General features: G+C 42.9%; 1 protein-coding gene across 4 annotated transcripts in view; it reads right to left on the reverse strand.

The window, feature by feature from the left end:
• ING4 (inhibitor of growth family member 4) overlaps positions 1 to 20,089 on the reverse strand; it is a 42,691-nt gene extending 22,602 nt beyond the window's left edge. The window contains exon 1 of one of the 4 annotated variants that reach the window (XM_074947943.1): positions 19,871 to 20,089. In XM_074947943.1, coding sequence (XP_074804044.1) covers positions 19,871 to 19,907 — 37 coding nt within the window. In that variant the 5' untranslated portion in view covers positions 19,908 to 20,089. Of the gene's footprint in view, positions 1 to 9,441; positions 9,504 to 19,870 lie in introns of those variants that run through there. The other 3 variants (XM_074947935.1, XM_074947954.1, XM_074947965.1) reach the window with 3 other exon arrangements.
• Between the last annotated feature and the right edge of the window lie 419 nt (positions 20,090 to 20,508).

Genomic DNA, 20,508 nt, shown 5'->3' on the forward strand with positions numbered 1-20,508 from the left:
GTGGAAAGGTGCAAGAGGTATAACCCAGTTATATATCCTAGTGCTTGGGGAAATCAGATGAGATACTATGAAATAGTGTCAGAAGGAAATGGATTGTGGTAGATCCCTGGAGAAGGATGGAAAAGAATAATAGGAGCCCAATGGGAATGGGGAACACTAATTGAAAAGGGAAATAGTAATTTAGAATGGAAAGGAGAGAACCTTACTATCAATTTGCAATGGAAAAGAGGTTGGTGGGGATTGTATTAAATAAATCAAAATTTATGTTGGCACCACAAACAAAAAGATAATGTAACAATAAAAATACCCTGGACACTGGAACGAGGAATGTGGTATATGTGTAGGAAAATAATTAGCTTCCAATATGAACAAAAACAATGGCACCCCCTGGTAATCAAAACATATATAACTCACCCTAGATTGATGCCACCAACTTTGGAGGAAAGAGGAGGGAATGATACAGATCGGGACATGGAAATACAAACATACCAGAGGACATTAAATCAGATAGAACAGACGACAGGCCTTGTAATAGGCATAAAAGGTGTACTTGCTTGAAAATACAAGGTTATTGAAAAAGATGTAAAGGGTAGAGAATCTCAAATACGTGCCTGGTATGATATTGTATGTCATGAAACAGAGTGGAATGGGACTGAATGGATAATTGTATTTTGGATTCTTGGAATAACGGTGTTATTTTTCTTGTGCATCTGTATTGGGTATCAAATATGTAAACAGTATAAGAAAAGGCAAGCCTTAGAGGGACACTTTAAAATTCAGTTGCCAGATTATACAACTGAAGACCGCAAAATGACATTTTAACTTAAAAAGGAGACACATGGCCCAATAATTAATAGGTATAATTGGTGTAATTGGTGCAATATCACAATTACCTTTAGTAATTGGATATCGAGTGGGGGACTGCTGGGATGGTGTTGAAATATTATGAATTGCGGGGGATGACACAAGTCTGGTAAAGCCTGGTAAGTCTGAATTTGCTAGAGGATTCTGGGAGCAGGATTCTCTTGGCATCAGACAGGATGTATGGAAATTTACTGAGAGTGCTGAAATTGCACTTGAACCCTGACACAACTATGTACTCTGGATGTTTAACCAGGGGCTGTGTGTGTATTTGTGGTGATCTGGAAGAACTATGGTCATGGTCAGTCATGTTCAAACAAATCACCCAGAAAACATGTAAATGGTGAACTCAGAACAAACTGACTAGGGTCAACTGACCCTCTACGACAGCACAACAGCAAAAGCTGAGGTGAATGATTGATGAGAAAGTAAATGTCAGTCTGTCCCTGTTGTCCCTTGCAAAAATATTAATCAGAAAAACAAGTTATGATTATGAAATGCCTACATGGCATATTTCAGGGACAATCTGAGAAAAGATTTCAAATAGAGGGCTCCTTGTTAATGTAGCAGACAAAGGCATAACAGAATTCAACCGCTGGAAACTGAAGGTAGACAAACAAACTAGAAATAAGGCGCAATATTTTAACAGTGAAGGTAATTAACCAGTGGAACAATTTGCCTTGGTATGTAGTGGATTCTCCATCACTTAAAAACAGTCTATCTTTTTTAAAAGATATGCTGTAGCTCAAACAGAAGTTACTGTGCTTGATGCAGGAATCACTGTGTGAAATTCTATGTTCTGTGATACTCTGATTAGATGATCATAATGGCCCCTTCTGGCCCTAAAACTATGAATCAAGCAGGTGATTCCCCACAATCAGCACATTTTATTCCACCTTTAAAAAAAAACTTGTCAACAAAACATGAAAAAAAATTAATCGCAGTTTTAATTACACTGTTAAACAATAGAATACCAATTGAAATTTATTAAATATTTTTGGATGTTTTTCTACATTTTCAAATATATTGATTTCAATTACCACACAGAACACAAAGTATACACTGCTCACTTTATTTTTTATTACAAATATTTGCACTGTAAAAATGATAAAGAAATAGTATTTTTCAATTCACCTCATACAAGTACTGTAGGGCAATCTCTTTATCGTGAAAGTGCAATTTACAAATGTAGATTTTTTTTTGTTACATAACTGCTCTCAAAAACAAAATAATGCAAAACTTTAAAGCATGTAAATATCTTGTGACACTGGCTACGACAGTGTCATGTGAACACCTGTTCCTTTCAGGTGACATTGTGAACAAGAAGTGGGCAGCATTATCTCCTGCAAATGTAAATAAACTTGTTTGTCTGGGCGACTGGCTGAACAAGAAATAGGAGTGAGGGGACTTGTAGGCTCTAAAGTTTTATATTGTTTTATATTTTAATGCAGTTATTTTTTGTACATAATTCTACATTTGTAAGTTCAACTCTCATAATAAAGAGACTGCATTACAGTACTTGTATTAGGTGAATTGGAAAATACCATTTCTTTTGTTTTTTACAGTGCAAATATTTGTAATAAAAATAAATATAAAGTGAACACTGTACAGTTGTCTTCTGTGTTATAATTGAAATCAATATATTTGAAAATGTAGAAAACATCCAAAATATTTAAATTGTATTCTATGCTTCTTAAACAGTGTGATTAATCGCGATTTCTTTAATCATGTGATTAATCGCAATTAATTTTTTTAATCGCTTGAGAGCCCTAAAAATTATATTAAGTTTTTTAAAATTTTTGTCTCCCTTGCATTTTTCTCCTTTTCCCTTCTCCACTTCATTCACTATTTTTTTCTTACCTATAGTATGTTTCTTATATTTTCCTGTCTTGTGTCTATATTGTATAACAAAAAAATTATGAAGTGAGCTGTAGTTCACGAAAGCTTATGCTCAAATAATTTTGTTAGTCTCTAAGGTGCCACAAGTACTCCTTTTCTTTTTGCGAATACAGACTAACACGGCTGCTACTCTGAAACCTGTCAAAAAAATTATACTTTACTTCTCTTCTTCCTCCATACCCTTCCTTTTCCTATATTACTTTCTTACTTAATCCACATAACCAACTTCTATATTCTCCTATCTTTCCTTTCCTCTTATGTTCCCAGTTTCCTGTACTCTCCCCACTTTCTTCTCTTGCACATTGTCTCCTATTTCCCCCAACATTAGTCTCATATTCTTCAGCCTTATCCATAAAAATCATACACAGGCTCTCTCTACACTTACATCACCGCGTAGAGTATATATACAGTCTACCATTCAAGTATGTGTATAATGAGCAGTGTAGACAGTGAGGCACTGCATAGGCAACTAAAGACACACCAAAATCTTATGGCATATACCCTACTCAGCTCTCTACACACTCAAGCAGTGCCTCCCCATCTACACTGCCTCCATGCTGCCTGAGCCTTTCTCCACTGCAGGAAAAGTCTCACGTAGCAGGGAGACTGCGGCTGGGGCAAGGCAATGGGAAAAGGCTCCAGCAGCTCCCTGCTGTCGGAGCCTTTCCCCGTTGCCGCCCCCCTTGCTGGAATCTTTCCATTTGGTAAGGAGAAGCGCCAGGAACAGGAAGATTTTGGAGCCTTTTCCCAGCTCTTTCCCCCCTGTGGAGTCTTTTTTTGAGACGTGTAGCTACATATGACAGTACAGATGCAGCCCACTTTTCACTGCACCCCGTAGCTACAGATACCCTAATGCCATCGCCATTGTAGACAAGACCACAGGCATTCACACAGCACACTATGCTGATTTTCCCCTCAAAGAATAGACAGACTTCTATCTTCCTTTATCCTGAAAATCCCATAAAAAACTCAAACATTCATTGATATGAAGAGTAGTGGGATTACTGATATTTATATAAAAACAAGTTACAATTCACAGCCATTGATTTTTTTCACACTGCAAGCCTCTGTAATTGCACAATATGTTACCCTTCATCTTCCCTCCTTCTCTAACATTTGACTACTTACTTGTGTCTTGTCTTAAATTAGGACTTGTCTACACACAAGAATTCCATTAGTGTAGTAAAACCGATGCATCTTACATTGATTGCTTGTGCCCACATTGTTGTAGTTGCATTTTGGTAAGATACGTTGCTTTTGAGCCTTATACTCATATAGCAGGGCTGTGCTGCGTCAATTCCAGTATGGATAGATATGCCAGGGTTCCTCGCACTGCTCCTAGGCATGCTGCATTCTGAGTAATTTTTGCTCCAGATTGTGAGATACTTCCAGGAAGCCAGAGAAATTGTGGGAAGAGAGGCCCAATTCCTAAAATCTTCTCACTGTATCCTGGAATTTAGCTGACGGAAGTGCCATTTCTAAACAACTTGGTCACAGTGATGGAGACATACTGTGCTCCTGTCCATTATTGAGACGGAAAAGCAGGTCTTGGAATATCTGAAAGCATGCAGTGTGGTACCCATGGTGACTGAGAATTTTTGAAATTGTGTGAGAAATTCAGAGAAGGACCCAGAAATTGAATTTGCATGGACCAACAAAATCTATTATTTGATCAACTGTCTTTGGAGGGATGCTGCTGTTTGCTCCAGCCAACAAGCATTGATAATCTGGAGATTTAGGATGATGAAAGCTTCAAAACTTCAGACTGCATGAGGGTACTGATGAAGCAGGGCCAGAGACCAGAATGAGAGCGCTTCTCAGCATGCAGAAGTGAGTGACAATCACTATTTGGAAGCTGGCCATCACCAATTGCTACCAATCAGTGGAAAACCATGTCAGTGATGAAAGATTCACAGTTGGAGCTGTTATGCAAAGTGTGTACAAAACTATTCAGCATTTGACACTGCATCATGTGATCAAGTTAGGTAATATGGGAGCTCATTACTGTGTATGAAAAGATCCCAATTGTGATAGGGATCTACTGAAAGGACCTGTGTGCCCATTCTATTTCCCCCCTCACCAGCTCTTGCCATTCAATTACTCCATGGTTCTGTAGGCCTTGTTTGAAGTTCACCAGCATTAACATTGGATGGGTTAGGAAAAGTTCGTGATACCAGGGTCTTCAGAAATTCAGCACTAATCTCAAAAATCAAACAAGAAGTTCTCTTCCCCTACTGTACTACAGACATAAATGAAGAAACTGAACCAACTTATTTTTGGATGACCCAGCACCACCTTTTTGCTTCCCTGGCTTATAAAGGGAGCTACTGTAAATCCTGACAGGAACACAAGAGACTAGTTAACTATACCCTAAACCACTGTAGGATGGTTATAGAGCATGCATTTGGTAGGCTGAAGAGGAGGAGGAAAAGTCTGTCACAGACTTCCCTGTTCTGGACTCATCTCCCCTGTATTACTGCTGCATGTTGTTTTTCACCTAATTTGTGAGACTAAAGGAGGAGTAATTGCTGATGATTGAAGAGAAGAGGTGCAGAGACTAATTGCCAAATGTGAACAGCTAAAGGTGCAATCCACTGTTGGCAATAATGAGGAGTACTTGTGGCACCTTTGAGACTAACAAATTTATTTGGGCATAAGTTTTCGTGGGCTAAAACCCACTTATCAAATGTATGGAGTGGAAAATACAGTAGATAGATCGATAGATGGATCAATAGATCATGAAAAGATGGGAGTTGCCTTACCAAGTGGGGTGGGTATGGTCAAGACAATTTAATTAAAGTGGGCTATTATCAACAAGATGAAAAATCACTTTTGTAGTGGTAATCAGGGTGGCTCATTTCAAACAGTTGACAAGAAGGTGTGAGTAACAGCAGGGGAAATTAGCATGGGGATATTAGTTTTTAGTTTTTGTAGTGACCCATCCACTCCCGGTCTTTATTCAGGCCTAATTTGATGGTGTCCAGTTTGCAAATTAATTCCAGTTCTGCAGTTTCTTGTTGGAGTCTGGTTTTGAAGTTTTTTTGTTGAAGAATTGCCACTTTTAAGTCTGTTATTGAGTGTCCAGGGAGGCTGAAGTGTTCTCCAATTGGCTTTTGAATGTTATAATTCTTGACAACTGATTTGTGTCCATTTATTCTTTTGTGTTGAGACTGTCCGGTTTGACCAATGTACATGGCAGAGGTGCATTGCTGGCACATGAGGGCATATATAACATGGGTAGATGTGCAGGTGAACGACCCCCTGATGGTGTGGCTGATGTGTTTAGGTCCTATGATAGTGTCCCTTGAATAGGTAGGTGGACAGAGTCCCCTAACGTCTCTACTCGCACTACACTGATGACATCATCATCATCTGAACCCATGGGAAAGAGGCCTTTGAGGAATTCCACCAGGATTTCAACAATTTCCACCCCACCATCACCCTCAGCCTGGACCAGTCCACACAAGAGATCCACTTCCTGGACACTACAATCCAAATAAGCGATGGTCACATAAATAGCACCCAATACCAGAAACCCACTGACCGCTATACTTATCTACATGCTTCCAGCTTTCACCCTGACCACACCACACGATCCATCGTCTACAGCCAAGTTCTGCGATAGAACCGCATTTGCTCCAACCCCTCAGACAGAGACAAACACCTACAAGATCTCTATCAAGCATTCTTACAACTACAATACCCAGCTGCTGAAGAGAAGAAACAGATTGACAGAGCCAGAAGGGTACCCAGAAGTCACCTACTACAGGACAGGCCCAACAAAGGAAGTAACAGAACGCCACTAGCCATCACCTTCAGCCCCCAACTAAAACCTCTCCAGCACATCATTAAGGATCTACAACCTATCCTGAAGGACGACCCATCACTCTCACAGACCTTGGGAGACAGGCCAGTCCTCGCTTTCAGACAGCCCCCCAACCTGAAGCAAATACTCACCAGCAACTACACACCACACAACAAAAACACTAACCCAGGAACCTATCCCTGCAACAAACCCCAGTGCCAACTCTGTCCACCTACCTATTCAAGGGACACTATCATAGGACCTAACCACATCAGCCACACCATCAGGGGCTCGTTCACCTGCACATCTACCAATGTGATATATGCCATCATGTGCCAGCATGCCCCTCTGGGCTATCTCTACACAAAAGAATAAATGGACACAAATCAGACGTCAACTGTCACATTCAAAAACCAGTCGGAGAACACTTCAACCTCCCTAAACACTCAACAACAGACTTAAAAGTGGCAATTCTTCAACAACAAAATCTTCAGAACCGGACTCCAATGACAGACTGCAGAACTGGAATTAATTTGCAAACTGGACACCATCAAATTAGGCCTGAGTAAAGACTGAGAGTGGATGGGTCACTACAAAAACTAAAAATTAATTTCCGCATGCTAATTTCCCCCTACTGTTACTCATACCTTCCTGTCAACTATTTGTAATAAGCCACCCTGATTACCACTACAAAAGTGATTTTTCATCCTGTTGATAATAGCCCACTTTAATTGAATTGTCTTGACCCCTTTTCCCCCCCCCCCCCCCACTTGGTAAGGCAACTCCCATCTTTTCATGTACTGTTATATATACACCTTCCTACTGTATTTTCCACTCCATGCATCTGATGAAGTGGGTTTTAGCCCACAAATGTTTATGCCCAAATAAATCTGTTAGTCTCTAAAGTGCCACAAGAACTCCTCGTTGTTTTTGCTGATACAGACTAACACGGCTACCACTCTGAAAACTGTTGGCAATGTTGCCAGCAGAAGTGCCATGGTCAAAAATGCTCGTGCACACACTTTGGGAACAGGAGACAGCAACATATTAGGTTTTGGTAGAATATATATCAGTATTGCAGAAGTGCCTATGGTCCCAAATGAGCAATTTGGGTGCCACTGTTCTAGGCACTGTATAAACACATAACAGAAAGATGGTGCCTGTCCTGAAATCTCTTCATCTTCTGGTTTATATGCATTTTAATGCTATTCAATAAACCTTGGCATCTGTGTTTTGAAACCAAGACCACTACTGCTGCTTTATTAAACAGTACAAATTTTATTAAACACAAATCAGAACTTCAGCAACCATGCAAAGCATTCACAAACACACAACAAAATAATTTAAAGATCAAGTGTGTGACAGATAAGACACAGACTAAGTCGTTCTCCTTGTCCTAAGGATTGGTGGGAGAATGACTGGGACCATGTGGGGAAAGTGAAAGACCCCACCCAATATCCTCAATCTCAATATTCTGCAGCACAAAGGTGTAGCTTGCCTAGGCAACAATGGTCTCCAGGAACACAGTGTGCTTCCTTATTAGGGTGAGCATTTCTTCTTGCATCATCCCACCCAGTCATCTCTCTCTCTCTCTCTCTCTCTCTTTGCTTAGATCAACTTCAAAGAACAGTCTTCTTCCTGTCCCACACTCTCTCAATTAAGTGCTCATCTTAACACATCCAGGTCCTCTTTGTGGCTCATTGGGACTCCACCATAAGTTTTTTAAACAATCTCTTTATATTACTTATCTATATGGCCCTCATTACCATAGTACAGTAACTCCTCACTTAAAGTCATCCCGATTAACATTGTTTCGTTGCTGAACAATTAGGGAACATGTTCGTTTAAAGTTGTGCAATGCTCCCTTATAACGTCATTTGGCAGCGGCCTGCTTTATCCACTGCTTGAAGGAAGAGCAGCCTGTTGGAGCCTACTGGTGAGGGCTTGGAATCAGGGTGGGCCAGCATCAGCTCCCCTAAGTTCCCTGTGCAGCAGCTGCCCAGCAGGCTATCAACTGCCAGGCAGTTCAGCTGTCCCTCCCCACACTGCCGTGTGCTGTTCCTGCCCTCTGCCTTGGAGCTGCTCCTGGGGGCCTCCTGCTTGCTGTGCAAGGGGTGGGGGGTGAAGAGGGGTGCTAATGTCAGGGTGTCCCCCTTCCCCTCCCTGGTCCTTTACCCCATCTCCACAGAGCAGGAGGAAGCTTGCTGGCAGCAGCTGCTGTCTCAACTCGCTGATCAACTTAAAAAGACAGTGTACTTAGAGTGTGGTCAGCGTACTTAAAGGGGCAATGCCTGTCTCTCTCTCACACACATTGTGCGTGTCTCTGTCTCTTTCTGCCGTGCTGTCTCCCCTCCCTCCATTCGTGCTGCCTTGTAGAGTGTGAGGCTACATTAACAACAATGGGTTAACCCCTGAGGGCTCAGCCAAGTGCTAGGTCATCATTTAGCAGTAAGCCAGTCCCCGGGAAATATCCCACCCTCTTCCACCCTCTGACTCCACCACCTCAACCAAGCCTCACAATCATCATTGCTATGTACAGTATTAAATTGTTTGCTTAAAACTTATACTGTGTATACGTGTGTGTATATATTTAAAATATAGTCTTGTCCGGCAAAAAAAATTTCCCTGGAACCTAACACAACACCCCCCCTCCCTCTTTACATTAGTTCTTATGGAGAAATTGTATTCACTTAACATCATTTCGCTTAAAGTAGCATTTTTCAGCAATATAACTACAATGTTAAAGTGAGGAGTTACTGTATCTATATGCCTTACAATCATTAGTGGGCTTTATCTTCACAACACTACTGTGAGGGAAGTATTATCCCTATTTTACAAATGGGGAACTGAGGCACAGAGTAGATTTATCAACTTGCCCAGGGTCACAAAAGAAGTCTGTAGCTGATCCAGGTATCCTGGTCCTTTCTCTTGTGTTCCAATTTATAAGACAGCAAGCATCAGTGGAACTTTCTAGTAAGGTATGTCTATTGCAGGTACTGTCCAAAGAAACAGAGATCAGTCAGTAACCATAGTGAATGCAGTAGCTATGGAAACCCAGCATTCCCAAAAAGAAAATGTATCATTTACCCTCCCGCAACCCCTCTTTTTGTTGTTGGCCATTTTCCCAATAGTTTACCATATTTCCCCAACAATCTGGCACCCAGAGCAAGATGGAAAGCAGCCTTTAAATGCTTCCTAGAAAAAGGATGTTTATCATTATGTTAATGCCAATCTTTACTTTAAAGGTTTGATAGAGTGCGGGAAAATGATGCATTATATGGAACTTATTTAGAACTCCAGTTACACTACCACAGGCAGACCTGGCCTTGGAAGACATTACCCTGATGCAGAGTCCCAAAAGGCAAAGGAGGACATAATTCAAGAGGGCTAGAGGCCAGCCAGGGAGACTGCAAGGTTTTGAGCTGTGGTGGTTCTGCCAGATTTGCTACTTGATAAGTGAGAAAACGTATCCTGCCATAGCATGGAAGGGATGGAGAAACATGCACTGCCTAGGAATGTGCATATCGAATTAAAACTCCTCTTGTCCCAGAAATTCTCTGATATGCCAGGAGACATGAGAAAATCAGGATTAAAAATAACCATCTCTGAAAATACATTGCACTAACAGGTTTAAATGACTTCCTCTGATATGTTTCAGAGTAGCAGCCGTGTTAGTCTGTATTCGCAAAAAGAAAAGGAGTACTAGTGGCACCTTAGAGACTAACAAATTTATTTGAGCATAAGCTTTCGTGAGCTACAGCTCACTTCATGAATGCATCCGATGAAGTAAGCTGCAGCTCACGAAAGCTTATGCTCAAATAAATTTGTTAGTCTCTAAGGTGCCACTAGTACTCCTTTTCTTTTTACTCGGATATGTGAACCAATAATGCCCATGAATCATTGAACCCCCTTTTTTTTTTTGAGCAGAAGTACTGTAATTTTCTATGGACTTTCTGTATTATACTGTTATGCATGCAGTTAAACCAAGGGCTTGAGACAGTGAACGACATTGCTTATGATGCTGTATTGCTGGACAGCACAGAGACTGGCAGATATTGTGTTCAAGCTTTGTGATCTCAATATTGCTTCTATATTTATGTTACGACACATCATGGGCCATTTGTGCTGGAATTTTTTTGCTGCTGTTTGTTTGCCATTTTGTACCCAACCACATGACTCAATGGGGGGAGAAAAGATGAAAAAGTGTCAGGAATTGAACAAGGGAGAGTGGTGGCAAGAGGAGATGGGGGTGTGTGTGGAGAAAAGAGGAGACCTTGGGGTAAGTAGTCTCAGCAGCATTTTGGAAGATGTGGGATGGGGGTGGAGCGGAGTAATGAGAAGGAGAAATGGAGAGGTTTCGAAATGACGTAGCTATATTTACCCATTTACAAAAGCAAAAAGTGGAAAAGCAAAAGTGGTAAAAAGTTCAAAGCCTCCCCTCCCCCCGCAGCACAAAAAAAGCTACAATGATTATTTATTACAATAAAACTTACTGGCTGAGGGCCCCTCATCTCCCTAGTATGCGGTCTCCGTTGTCGTCTCTGAGGCAGATGTATCCTAGTATCTGCATCTGGAGCAGGTCCTGACTGATGGCCTCCAGGACAATGCCATGAGTATCAAGCAGCTTTGACTAGACACGTCAGTATTATTCTCCTATTACTCTACCTCATCATGGCTATCAGCACTCTTCTGGGGAGCCTCCAGACAGGGTCAGCATGGTTTGCAAGTAACTGAGGCTGAATGATGGGCAGGGTGAATTTGATTTAAATCAAATTGATTTAAATCATGATTCAAATCACTAGTCAGGAAGACTCGATTTAATCATGGATTTCTACATAAAAGTGCATTCTTATTGGTTGTTTTAACCTTAATACATATTCTTCACAACTCAGAGATAGATGTAGGTTTCATTTTTAGAAGGTACACACTATACATTTTTTAAGTGATTTATTTTGAAAACTTTTCAGATGAGTTTTACAGCTATATGAGAAAATGAATGATTGTTTATTTCATGTTTACCAAAGGTAATTGAAGCAGATATTTATGAAGTCATTGGGAGGTGAACTATCTCCAATTCAACAGGTTAATCATTAATATCTGGAGGATTTTCTTGCCATGCTGTATTAGGAGGAGATCATCATCAGACAGACACTTAAATTGTTTTATTTAACTAAGACAACAATGTTATGTATTCTGAATTTTTTTCTTCAACAGCACACACATAATATTTTAACAAAACAAGCATACAAATTTTTGAATTTAAACATTCAAGGTTTTTAAAATCAGGTTTGTTTTTGTTAAAATTGTTTTTAACTATAATAGTTAAATGATATTTTTTTAAAAAAAAATTAAATCAACTATGTCAGCCAGGTCAACATGAGAAACTTAAAATATTGGCTTCTGCAGCTAACTCAGTCATCTTCATTTTCCTGTTTGTTCATAATCTGGAAAAGAAAAACAAGCTTTCCTGCTTTTTCAGGTCCCAAACAATTTCTCAATTTGGAATGAATTAATCCAAAGGAAGAAAATATTCTTTCTACACCGACAAAAGAAGCTACTGCTGTTAAAAGTGAGATGATCACTTCAACAGTCTCTGAATCCAAGTGCTTACGTGACTTCCACCAGTTCACTGGTGTGACTTTCTTTAAAACATCAGCAGCAAACATATTTCTTCAATGGTTTCACCCTTAGCTTTGAAGTTTATTATAGCTGGCATTATATGGAGGGATGATTGCTGGAGGTCCATGTCATAGCCAACTCCCCTTCTTCAGCAGTTAAGGTTCGACCCTGGTACCGAGTATTGAGAATATTTGCAAGAAAATGAGCTGGAGATAGTGCTTGTCCCATTCGTTTTTTTAATGCTTGTAATTTAACTCTGTCATGGCATGTTTCTCTTTTTAAGATCTCACTCAGCTCCTTCCAAATTTCAACAGCATCAGCAATAAAACAGCTATTTGCCTGCATTTTGTTCAAGGCTACAGCAATAGGCTTCAGGGTATTCAGTCTGTGTTCAACATTTCTCTTAACGCCAATGTTGAGAACTTTGGCTGTGACAGTGCCATCTATTTTTTCATGATTTTGTTCACAAACTGTCATCAGATTAGACCAGTTCTTGATACAGTGCTCAAACCAGTCCACTACTGAGTTCCATCGCACGTCTTGTGGGAGAGTTAGCTTGGCTCCTCCCACTTTTTTCAGAGCAGCTGCTGCTGCAAAGTGGCTGTTACAGAAGAATTTTGCAATTTCAACAACATTAGCCTTTATTTCTGGAACACTGAAGTCTTTGGCTAGGAGGTGCACCAAATGAGCACTGCAACCGTATGTTATTAGCTTGGGACTCTCTTCACTGAGCACTGCAACCATGTTTATTAGCTTGGGACTCTGTTCTAAATAATTTCTTCTAATCTTGGATACATTTGCAGCATTGTCTATGACCAAGCTGCGTACTAGACATTTGAATTTTTTTCCCCACAGTTTGTTATAGCTTTTATTGCTACTTCTTGTAAGTATTCTGCTGTGTGTGCATTTCCTGATGTATCAATTGTTTCTGTAAGGAAGACATTCCCTTCTTCTGTTGTCACACAAGCACATACAATAGGATCATTGTGAACATTACTCCACCCATCAAGACTCAGCTTAACAATTTTACCCTCTAGACCACTGTTTCCCAAACTTGGGACGCCGCTTGTTCAGGGAAAGCCCCTGGGGGGCCGTGCCGGTTTGTTTACCTGCCACGTCCGCAGGTTTGGCCGATTGTGGCTCCCACTGGCCGCGGTTCGCCGCTGCAGGCCAATGGGGGCTGCGGGAAGCAGCACGGGCCGAGGGATGTACTGGCCGCCGCTTCCCGCAGCCCCCATTGGCCAGGAGTGGTGAACCACGGCCAGTGGGAGCCTCGATTGGCCGAACCTGTGGATGCGGCAGGTAAACAAACCGGCCCGGCCCTCCAGGGGCTTTCCCTGAACAAGCGGCGTCCCAAGTTTGGAAAACACTGCTCTAGACCTTTTGCACAGTGCTCAATTTCTCTTTCATACACTTTATCCAGCAATTTGCCTGCGACATCTGCTCTGTTGGGTGAACTGTATCCTGGTCTTAATGACTGAACCATGTTAGTGAAGTGTGGGTTCTCAATCATATGGAAAGGAGAGTTTGTTGCATAAACAAACCGGGCAATTTTTTCTATTAATTACCTCTTTTTGTAATCTGCGAGTTAGTATCACAAACTTACCTATGGTTGTTTCTGGGTGACGGAGATTTTTTTTTTTTTTTTTTTTTTTTTTTTTGCTACAAGTGATATACTGTGGCTACGTGACATACATGATGTGACTGAAACACTACCATTGGCAGATAACTCCGAAACTATAGAAAATGATGGTGCTCTTGAAGGCGGATAGTCTTCGGAATCCTGTATGTTGAGGATGGATTCTCCTAAACAAAATAAGTCAACGCAGTTATTTAATTATTATCATACTGCTCATTTAGTATTACTCATTACACTCACTTTTACTCAGTACTACTTTAAAAGGTGAAATTGCAAAAAGGAAGATCTGCCTATTTCAGCTATTTATTTTTTTATCACAACTGCATCTAAAATCATAGTACCATAGAGTAACAACTATATTTTTTCTTCAAACATGAGAATTCAAGACTAGTCCAGAAGGAAGACAGTCGGTCCTTAAGAAAGAAGTATAAAATAAAAAAAAGTTTACCAACCTGAAGATTCTGCATGTTCACACACGTTCTTATCTTCCACACAGCTTCCTCCTGAGAAGGAACACTTCTCATAATGTTGTTACATCGGGCAACCAGGCCTTGCATTTCTTTGTTGAACTGTTTGCATTTTGCACTCATGCTTGTCTTACCCACAGGTAGAGGAACTTCATTAAAATATTCCCAAACTGGGTCTCTTTTACAGCCTGCTGCCATTATAGGCTTTTCCTTCTAGTCAGAGAATATGGAATATTCTGGAATATGCTGCTCAAACAGTTTCACTTTTGGTTCTACTGCCTGTCCCTCCCTTCTCACATTTATCTCCTGACTTCTTCTCCTTGTCCAGATCAATTCCGCCCCCAACAATTTTCTATTCATTCAATTTTTTGAAACTTTGCACTTTTAGAGAAAGGTAAGGGATTGACTGGGTGTACACAAACTTGCAGAAGGACAATAGGGTTGAGGTCTGTTATTTCTCACCTCTATATATTATTTATTTTAAAACATTTTTGCTGTTAACAAGCATGTTATCTCTGGAGACACAAATCCACAGTTTGAGAACTGCAAAACGAAGCATTTCTGATGGTATCTTCTAGACTGAGCACTGAGTCCCATTGGGTAGACAGAAAGATTAACCTAAATAATCTATACAGAAGCCCCTGCAACCCCATAAGACTGGGTCCCTATAATCCATGAACTATTGGAACTCATTTACAAAACTTTTCTTAAATGTTACATGACTATATTGGCTCATACTATAGAATCATAATTTATAATCCCTATTCCATGATAAGATATCTTTGAGCTGTAATGTATCTTAATTAAAACTATCTTTAGATCGGTTTTTTCCTCAAAAAGCATTTTATCAAAAAAATCTGATTTAAGTAAAAAAAGCTAAAAAAAATTTTTAAAAATCAGATTTATATCATTGATTTTTATCCACCCGGATGATGGGCTTCTTGGAGGTTGTGTGGGCATTTCCATAGTTGCCATTGTGATCTCTTTTATAGCTTTGTCACAGCTCCTTACCCTTCACTCTACACTGTTATTCAGAAAGTAACCCAGTTCTACCACCTGTCAAGGCAGGTGCTTGGATCTCTTTGCATTCTGGTTCAATTCTCCCAGCTGGGACAGTCCATGTTCCATGTCCTTAACAGCAATTAAAACTCCTTATGGTTCCAGGCAGATGTGCAAAGCATAACGAACATAGAAGGCTGGATTTGGTTGGGAAAGCTCTTTCAAAAGTAGCCTATGAATGGGAACTGTACATTTGTCAGTGCTGTCTGAACAGGTGGGTGACTTCTAGCTGAGATGAGCTCAGAACATAAAAAGTGTAGGAAGCTGACCAGACGGGTCAAATCTGTTGTGACCACTGGAGCGTGAGACAGCAGCAGCAGAACTATTTGCCATGGAAGTGAAACAAGTCCCTGCTGCACTACACAGATTTAACTCCCACTGGTGCAGACTTACTATGGATAGAAACAAGGGTAATTTCCTCAGTGAAGCATGGGTCGGAGGAAAAGTGTGTGTGGATGTACAGCAGTTCCCTCTAATATAAGGGCAGTTTCACCAGTGGAACTTTCATGTGTACATAGGGACTTGGATAATAATCTCTTTAGGGCAGGGATCATATCTTATTGTACATGTTAGTACAGTGCCTAGCACAATGAGGCCACAGTCCTCAAAGGTCCTTTGGTTACTACAAAAAAAATCACATTCTTGTGCCATCCCTTCTCCCACTTGCCCCCCAAGATTACACTCATTTTCCACCGTCTACAAAATCTCTAACAGTCACTCATCTCATGCATCCCATCCAAAAAAATGTCATGTTCTCTGGACTTCTTACCTCAAAAATCAAGCAAACGCGAACAGCACACACACAGACTGGCTCTACACATAAGGGACTTGTTACACAGGCTCTTCTAAGAGTCCACATACATAGACACAAGCTCCTCTACACAAAGGAAGGAGCTCCTCCCCCCTCCCCCAGCCTTCTCTCTCCCAACTGTCCCCCAAGACTCTTCCCTTCTCAAGTTCTTTCTCTGATCTCCCTCCTTTCTTCTCCCTCTCTCTTACTACCCACTGCTCCCTTAGTGTAGGGGAGGAGAAAGTGCTTCAGTATCAGGCTTCCTCCTCCCATTACAGGATCTGATAGCTACAGTATAGAAGATCCAGCTTCTGCAATAGTGGAGGCAGGGGACAAAAAATGGTTTAGGACATTAAATGGAGATAAGAAGCTGCAGGAGGACATGTTTTAGGGAAGTGGGGAGATGCCTTTTCATTTTTAACTCCTCTCATATTGGACAGAGTTGAAGGAAGGGGAAGAAGAGGAGGATATGGGACACAGAGACATCACCAGAGAGGAAGAAAGCCGAGTTCAAATGTATCTGTCTGTGAATAGGCTCAGCAAAGCTGGGGCATGCTCAGTGCAGACACAACAGTCTCATTTTTTAAACAGCAAGCCTATCATGCTCTGCAGAGTATAATACAAACTGCAAATGGAGATGTTTTACAGTTTTACAACTTTTTCAGTTTTCACAGGGACAGCAAGATGCAAGTCTCTGAACCTAGAACCATCCCCTCTGCTAAATGTTAAGTCCCTGCTGCAAACCACAGAGGTGTTAGAGCTTACACACACAAAACTGCATTAAAAGAATATGCAACCTTAATTCTGGCATTTCCCAACTTCTGAAAGCTTGACTTTGAAAGCTTAATGTTTGTATAAGAAGTTTTTTTTAAATGGGTAATTTCCTAAGTTTTTAAAAAGGTAAACAAAAAATAATTTCATCATATTATATATTGACACCCACTTGGCTCACCAGCAGGGTTAAAACCTTTAAATCCACAGCACAGACTGCTAGCATTTAAGCTAAGCAATAACTGACAGCAATAGTAGGTTGTCGTCCTCTACATGGATTGAGGCAGGAGGGGTACAAGCAGTGGGTTTCACAGCAATTTGCTGACAGCCAACGAATGGTGAGAGCCAGGAATCTTGGGTTCCAGTCCAGGTTTTGGAAGTGTGTGCACTCCGGTCACAGAGCCTTCTGTTCCTGTGCCTTCCAACTGTCCTTGTCTAGTCCTCTCTCTTCGTTCCAGCACCAGTCAGTCCTAGTCCTTTCCTCTGAGCTCCCGGTCTGAGCCCTAGTATCCTTGTAAAATCTGTTTCTTCCCCACTTCGCCAGGTCTCCAATCCTCACTCCACACTGGCTCCCAGTCTCCCTTCCTGGGCTCATGTAATCTCAGTTCCCCCACACATATCTTGGCTGAGCCTTCCCTTTCCCCAGTATCTTTGCCCAGCTAGTCTTAGTTCTCCCGCGATACCCTGGCTCCTCATGAGCTTTGTCTCTCCTGCCCCCGGCTCAGTATCTATAACCAGCTAATCCCAATTTTCCTGCCAAATCTACTCTCCCCAAGTCTGGTTCTTGTCCTGTCTGCTTTAAATTCAGGCAGCTTCCTTCTCCACACTGCCTGGACCCAGAGGGGAGAGAATTGAGACTGCAGGGGAGACAGTCTCTCTGCTCTTAGTTCCTGTCCCACAGCAGCAAAGAGTGGCAATTGCAGGGAAGTGCTGTTTGGCCCCTGCAGCCCCAAGCTAGAGTATACTCAGTACTCAAGGAATTTTCAGAGAATTTCGCTGTTAAGTTCCAACAAGTTTATACTGAGCATGTGCAAACAGATTCCTCCACCCTCCACCCCCCCCCCCCGACTTGCAACTTGGCCACATTTGGGTGAATTTTCTCCCGGATGGCAAAAGGCACAATCCTAACAACCACAGCAACTTCCCTGCCAAATTTCAAGTCCCTAACCTAACACATGCTAGCAATTTCTAAAGAATAGGTTGCTAACATATCTTTTTTTAGATATGCCAAAACGTTTTCTCCTAGACTTGTTCTCTGAAGCAATTGAACTATTTTGGCTGAAATTTAAAAAAAAAAAAAAAAAAAAAATCAGCTCAAGACTTTCCCCCCAAAATGGATCAAGTTTGGTAAAGTTATAAGTGAAAGTGAGGGTCTTATAATGAGAAGTATCAGGCAATCTTAAAAGATGGTGCTACCAGCTTCACCTATAAAATTACCACTTTCTCTATAACAAAAAACAAGCAAGGACAATTTTAAAACATTTATGCAAATAAAAATAAACCAGCTGTAACAAACTCCATACAAGTATAAGAAAAATCATAAATATAGTTGGATTTAGCTCACAACCATCCTCTCCACCCATATATTGAAGAGAAAAACACTGTAAACCGTCCACTCTCCTTTACTGCTTTCTCAGGGAGTGGGGGGACACCGTGGGGAGCGGAGAAAAATACGCTTTTTGTCAATTATAGGAGACAGAACTTGAAATCTAACTACTTTCTCTCTTCTTCACTCAAACCATCACTAAAATCACAGACAGGTCACGGGCAACAAAGAAAAATTCATGGAAGACTGTGACCTGTCTGTGACCTTTGCTAAAAATATTCATGACAAAATCAGAAGCTCAGCTGCAGGGTCCCCACACCACACCCAGCAGCCAGACATCTGTGGGGGCCCGCTCAGAGCTCCGGGGGCCCCACCGCCACGTGGCGGGGCAACCCCACAGCTCCCAGCCGCCGTGGGCAGAAGTCATGGAGGTCGCTGGAAGTCAGAGATTCCGTGATTTCTGAAACCTCTGTGAAAGAATCATATCCTTAACCATCACCCACACCAATGCCAGCTGTATGGCTGCCAGCTCTTGCAGGAGCCTGGCACAAACAATCTGCTTTCTGAACATAACAGTCGCTACACTGGGTCAGACCAACTGTTCATCTAACCCAGTTATCCTGTCTTCTGACAGTGGCCGGTGCCAGATGCTTCAGAATGAAGCCACCAGGCAATCATCAAGTGTCCACTCCCATTCAGAGGTTTAGGGACACCCAGAGCATGACGTTGTGTCCCAAACCACCTTAGCTAATAGTCAGACAGACTAATTGACAGACCTGTCCTCCATGAACTTATCTAGGGTTTTTTTGTTTTTGTTTTTAACCCTGTTATAGTCTTGGCCTTCACAACATCCTCTGGCAACAAGTCCCACAGATTGAGTGTGTGTTGTGGGGCAGGGGAACAAAGCTAAAAAACTACACCTTCCCCTCAACATATAAACCGCGATGAAAGGAGAAGTCAGCAGGGAAAGGATGCAAACGAGAACGTGCAGAAGAAGCAGCAGCCAGCAGCCCCACCCCTACCCCGAGGCAGGATCTGGCGCCGAGGGCAGGTGTGTGGGACTGACCCAAACCATGTCGAGCCAAGCTCCAGAGAGCACAGGAAGAGCAGGAACTGGGAACAGCTCCGCAACGCCAGGACGAGCCCGACACCCCATGAGCGCGGGAAGGGGCCACAGCGCCGGCGCCAGCGCCGCGCTTTAACCCCCCTCCCCGCCGCACACGGGGGCTCGCCGGACTCGGTCCCAGCCACAGCGCCCTGGGCGGGACCGCGCGCGCTCGAAGCTGTCGGGCCGAGCCCCGGAAGCCCGCGCGCCGCTTCTCCCCGAGCCGAACGCACTCCCCACGGGGCCAGCCCCAGGCAACGACCCCCCGCCAGGAGCCACCCCCAGCCCCAGCCCCACCCTGGCTCTTACTATCCAGGTAGTGCTCCAGGTACATCCCCGCCGCCATCTTGGGCCTCAAACACAGACACTTCCGGCCAGGGCCGGAAACCGGGTAACTTCTGTCCTTCCGTCCGACCAGGCGTCACTTCCTCCCCACTCGAAAGTACTTCCGGGTAGAGCACGGCCGCTTCCGCCTGTGGGAGGCGCCGCTTTGAATTATTGCTCGTTCCTGCTCCAGCAACGGCTCGGCTGGCCCGCGTCGGGCCGGGGGCGCGGCTAGAGGCTCCGCCCACCCTGCCTCGGGCTGTGAGCTCAGCGCCCGTTGATGGGCGATAACGGTACAGGCGGAGGCAGGCACCCGTCGGAGGGACGCGGTCGCGGGGCAGACGGGCCGGGCCCGGCTCCGCGCCGCGGGCCCGGGGCAGCCGCGGACGGTCAGGCCCCGAGGCGAGTGGCCGGCGCGGATCGCGCGCAAGCGGGTCGCGAGGCGGAGGAGGGCGCGGGGCCGCTTGGCTGAGGCGCACAAGAGAGCAGTTTGTCTGTGCAAAAAGCCGGTGCGCGGCGTATAGTGGGTCCGGGAGGGCTTCAGGTCCGAGGGACCAAGTCGGGGGCGAGACTAGGGCAGCAGCCCAGCGGGGAGCAAGGGCCCCGCTCCTCGGAGGAGCGTG

The sequence above is a fragment of the Natator depressus genome, chromosome 1 (genome assembly GCF_965152275.1).
Source record: "Natator depressus isolate rNatDep1 chromosome 1, rNatDep2.hap1, whole genome shotgun sequence".
NCBI lineage: Eukaryota > Metazoa > Chordata > Testudines > Cheloniidae > Natator > Natator depressus.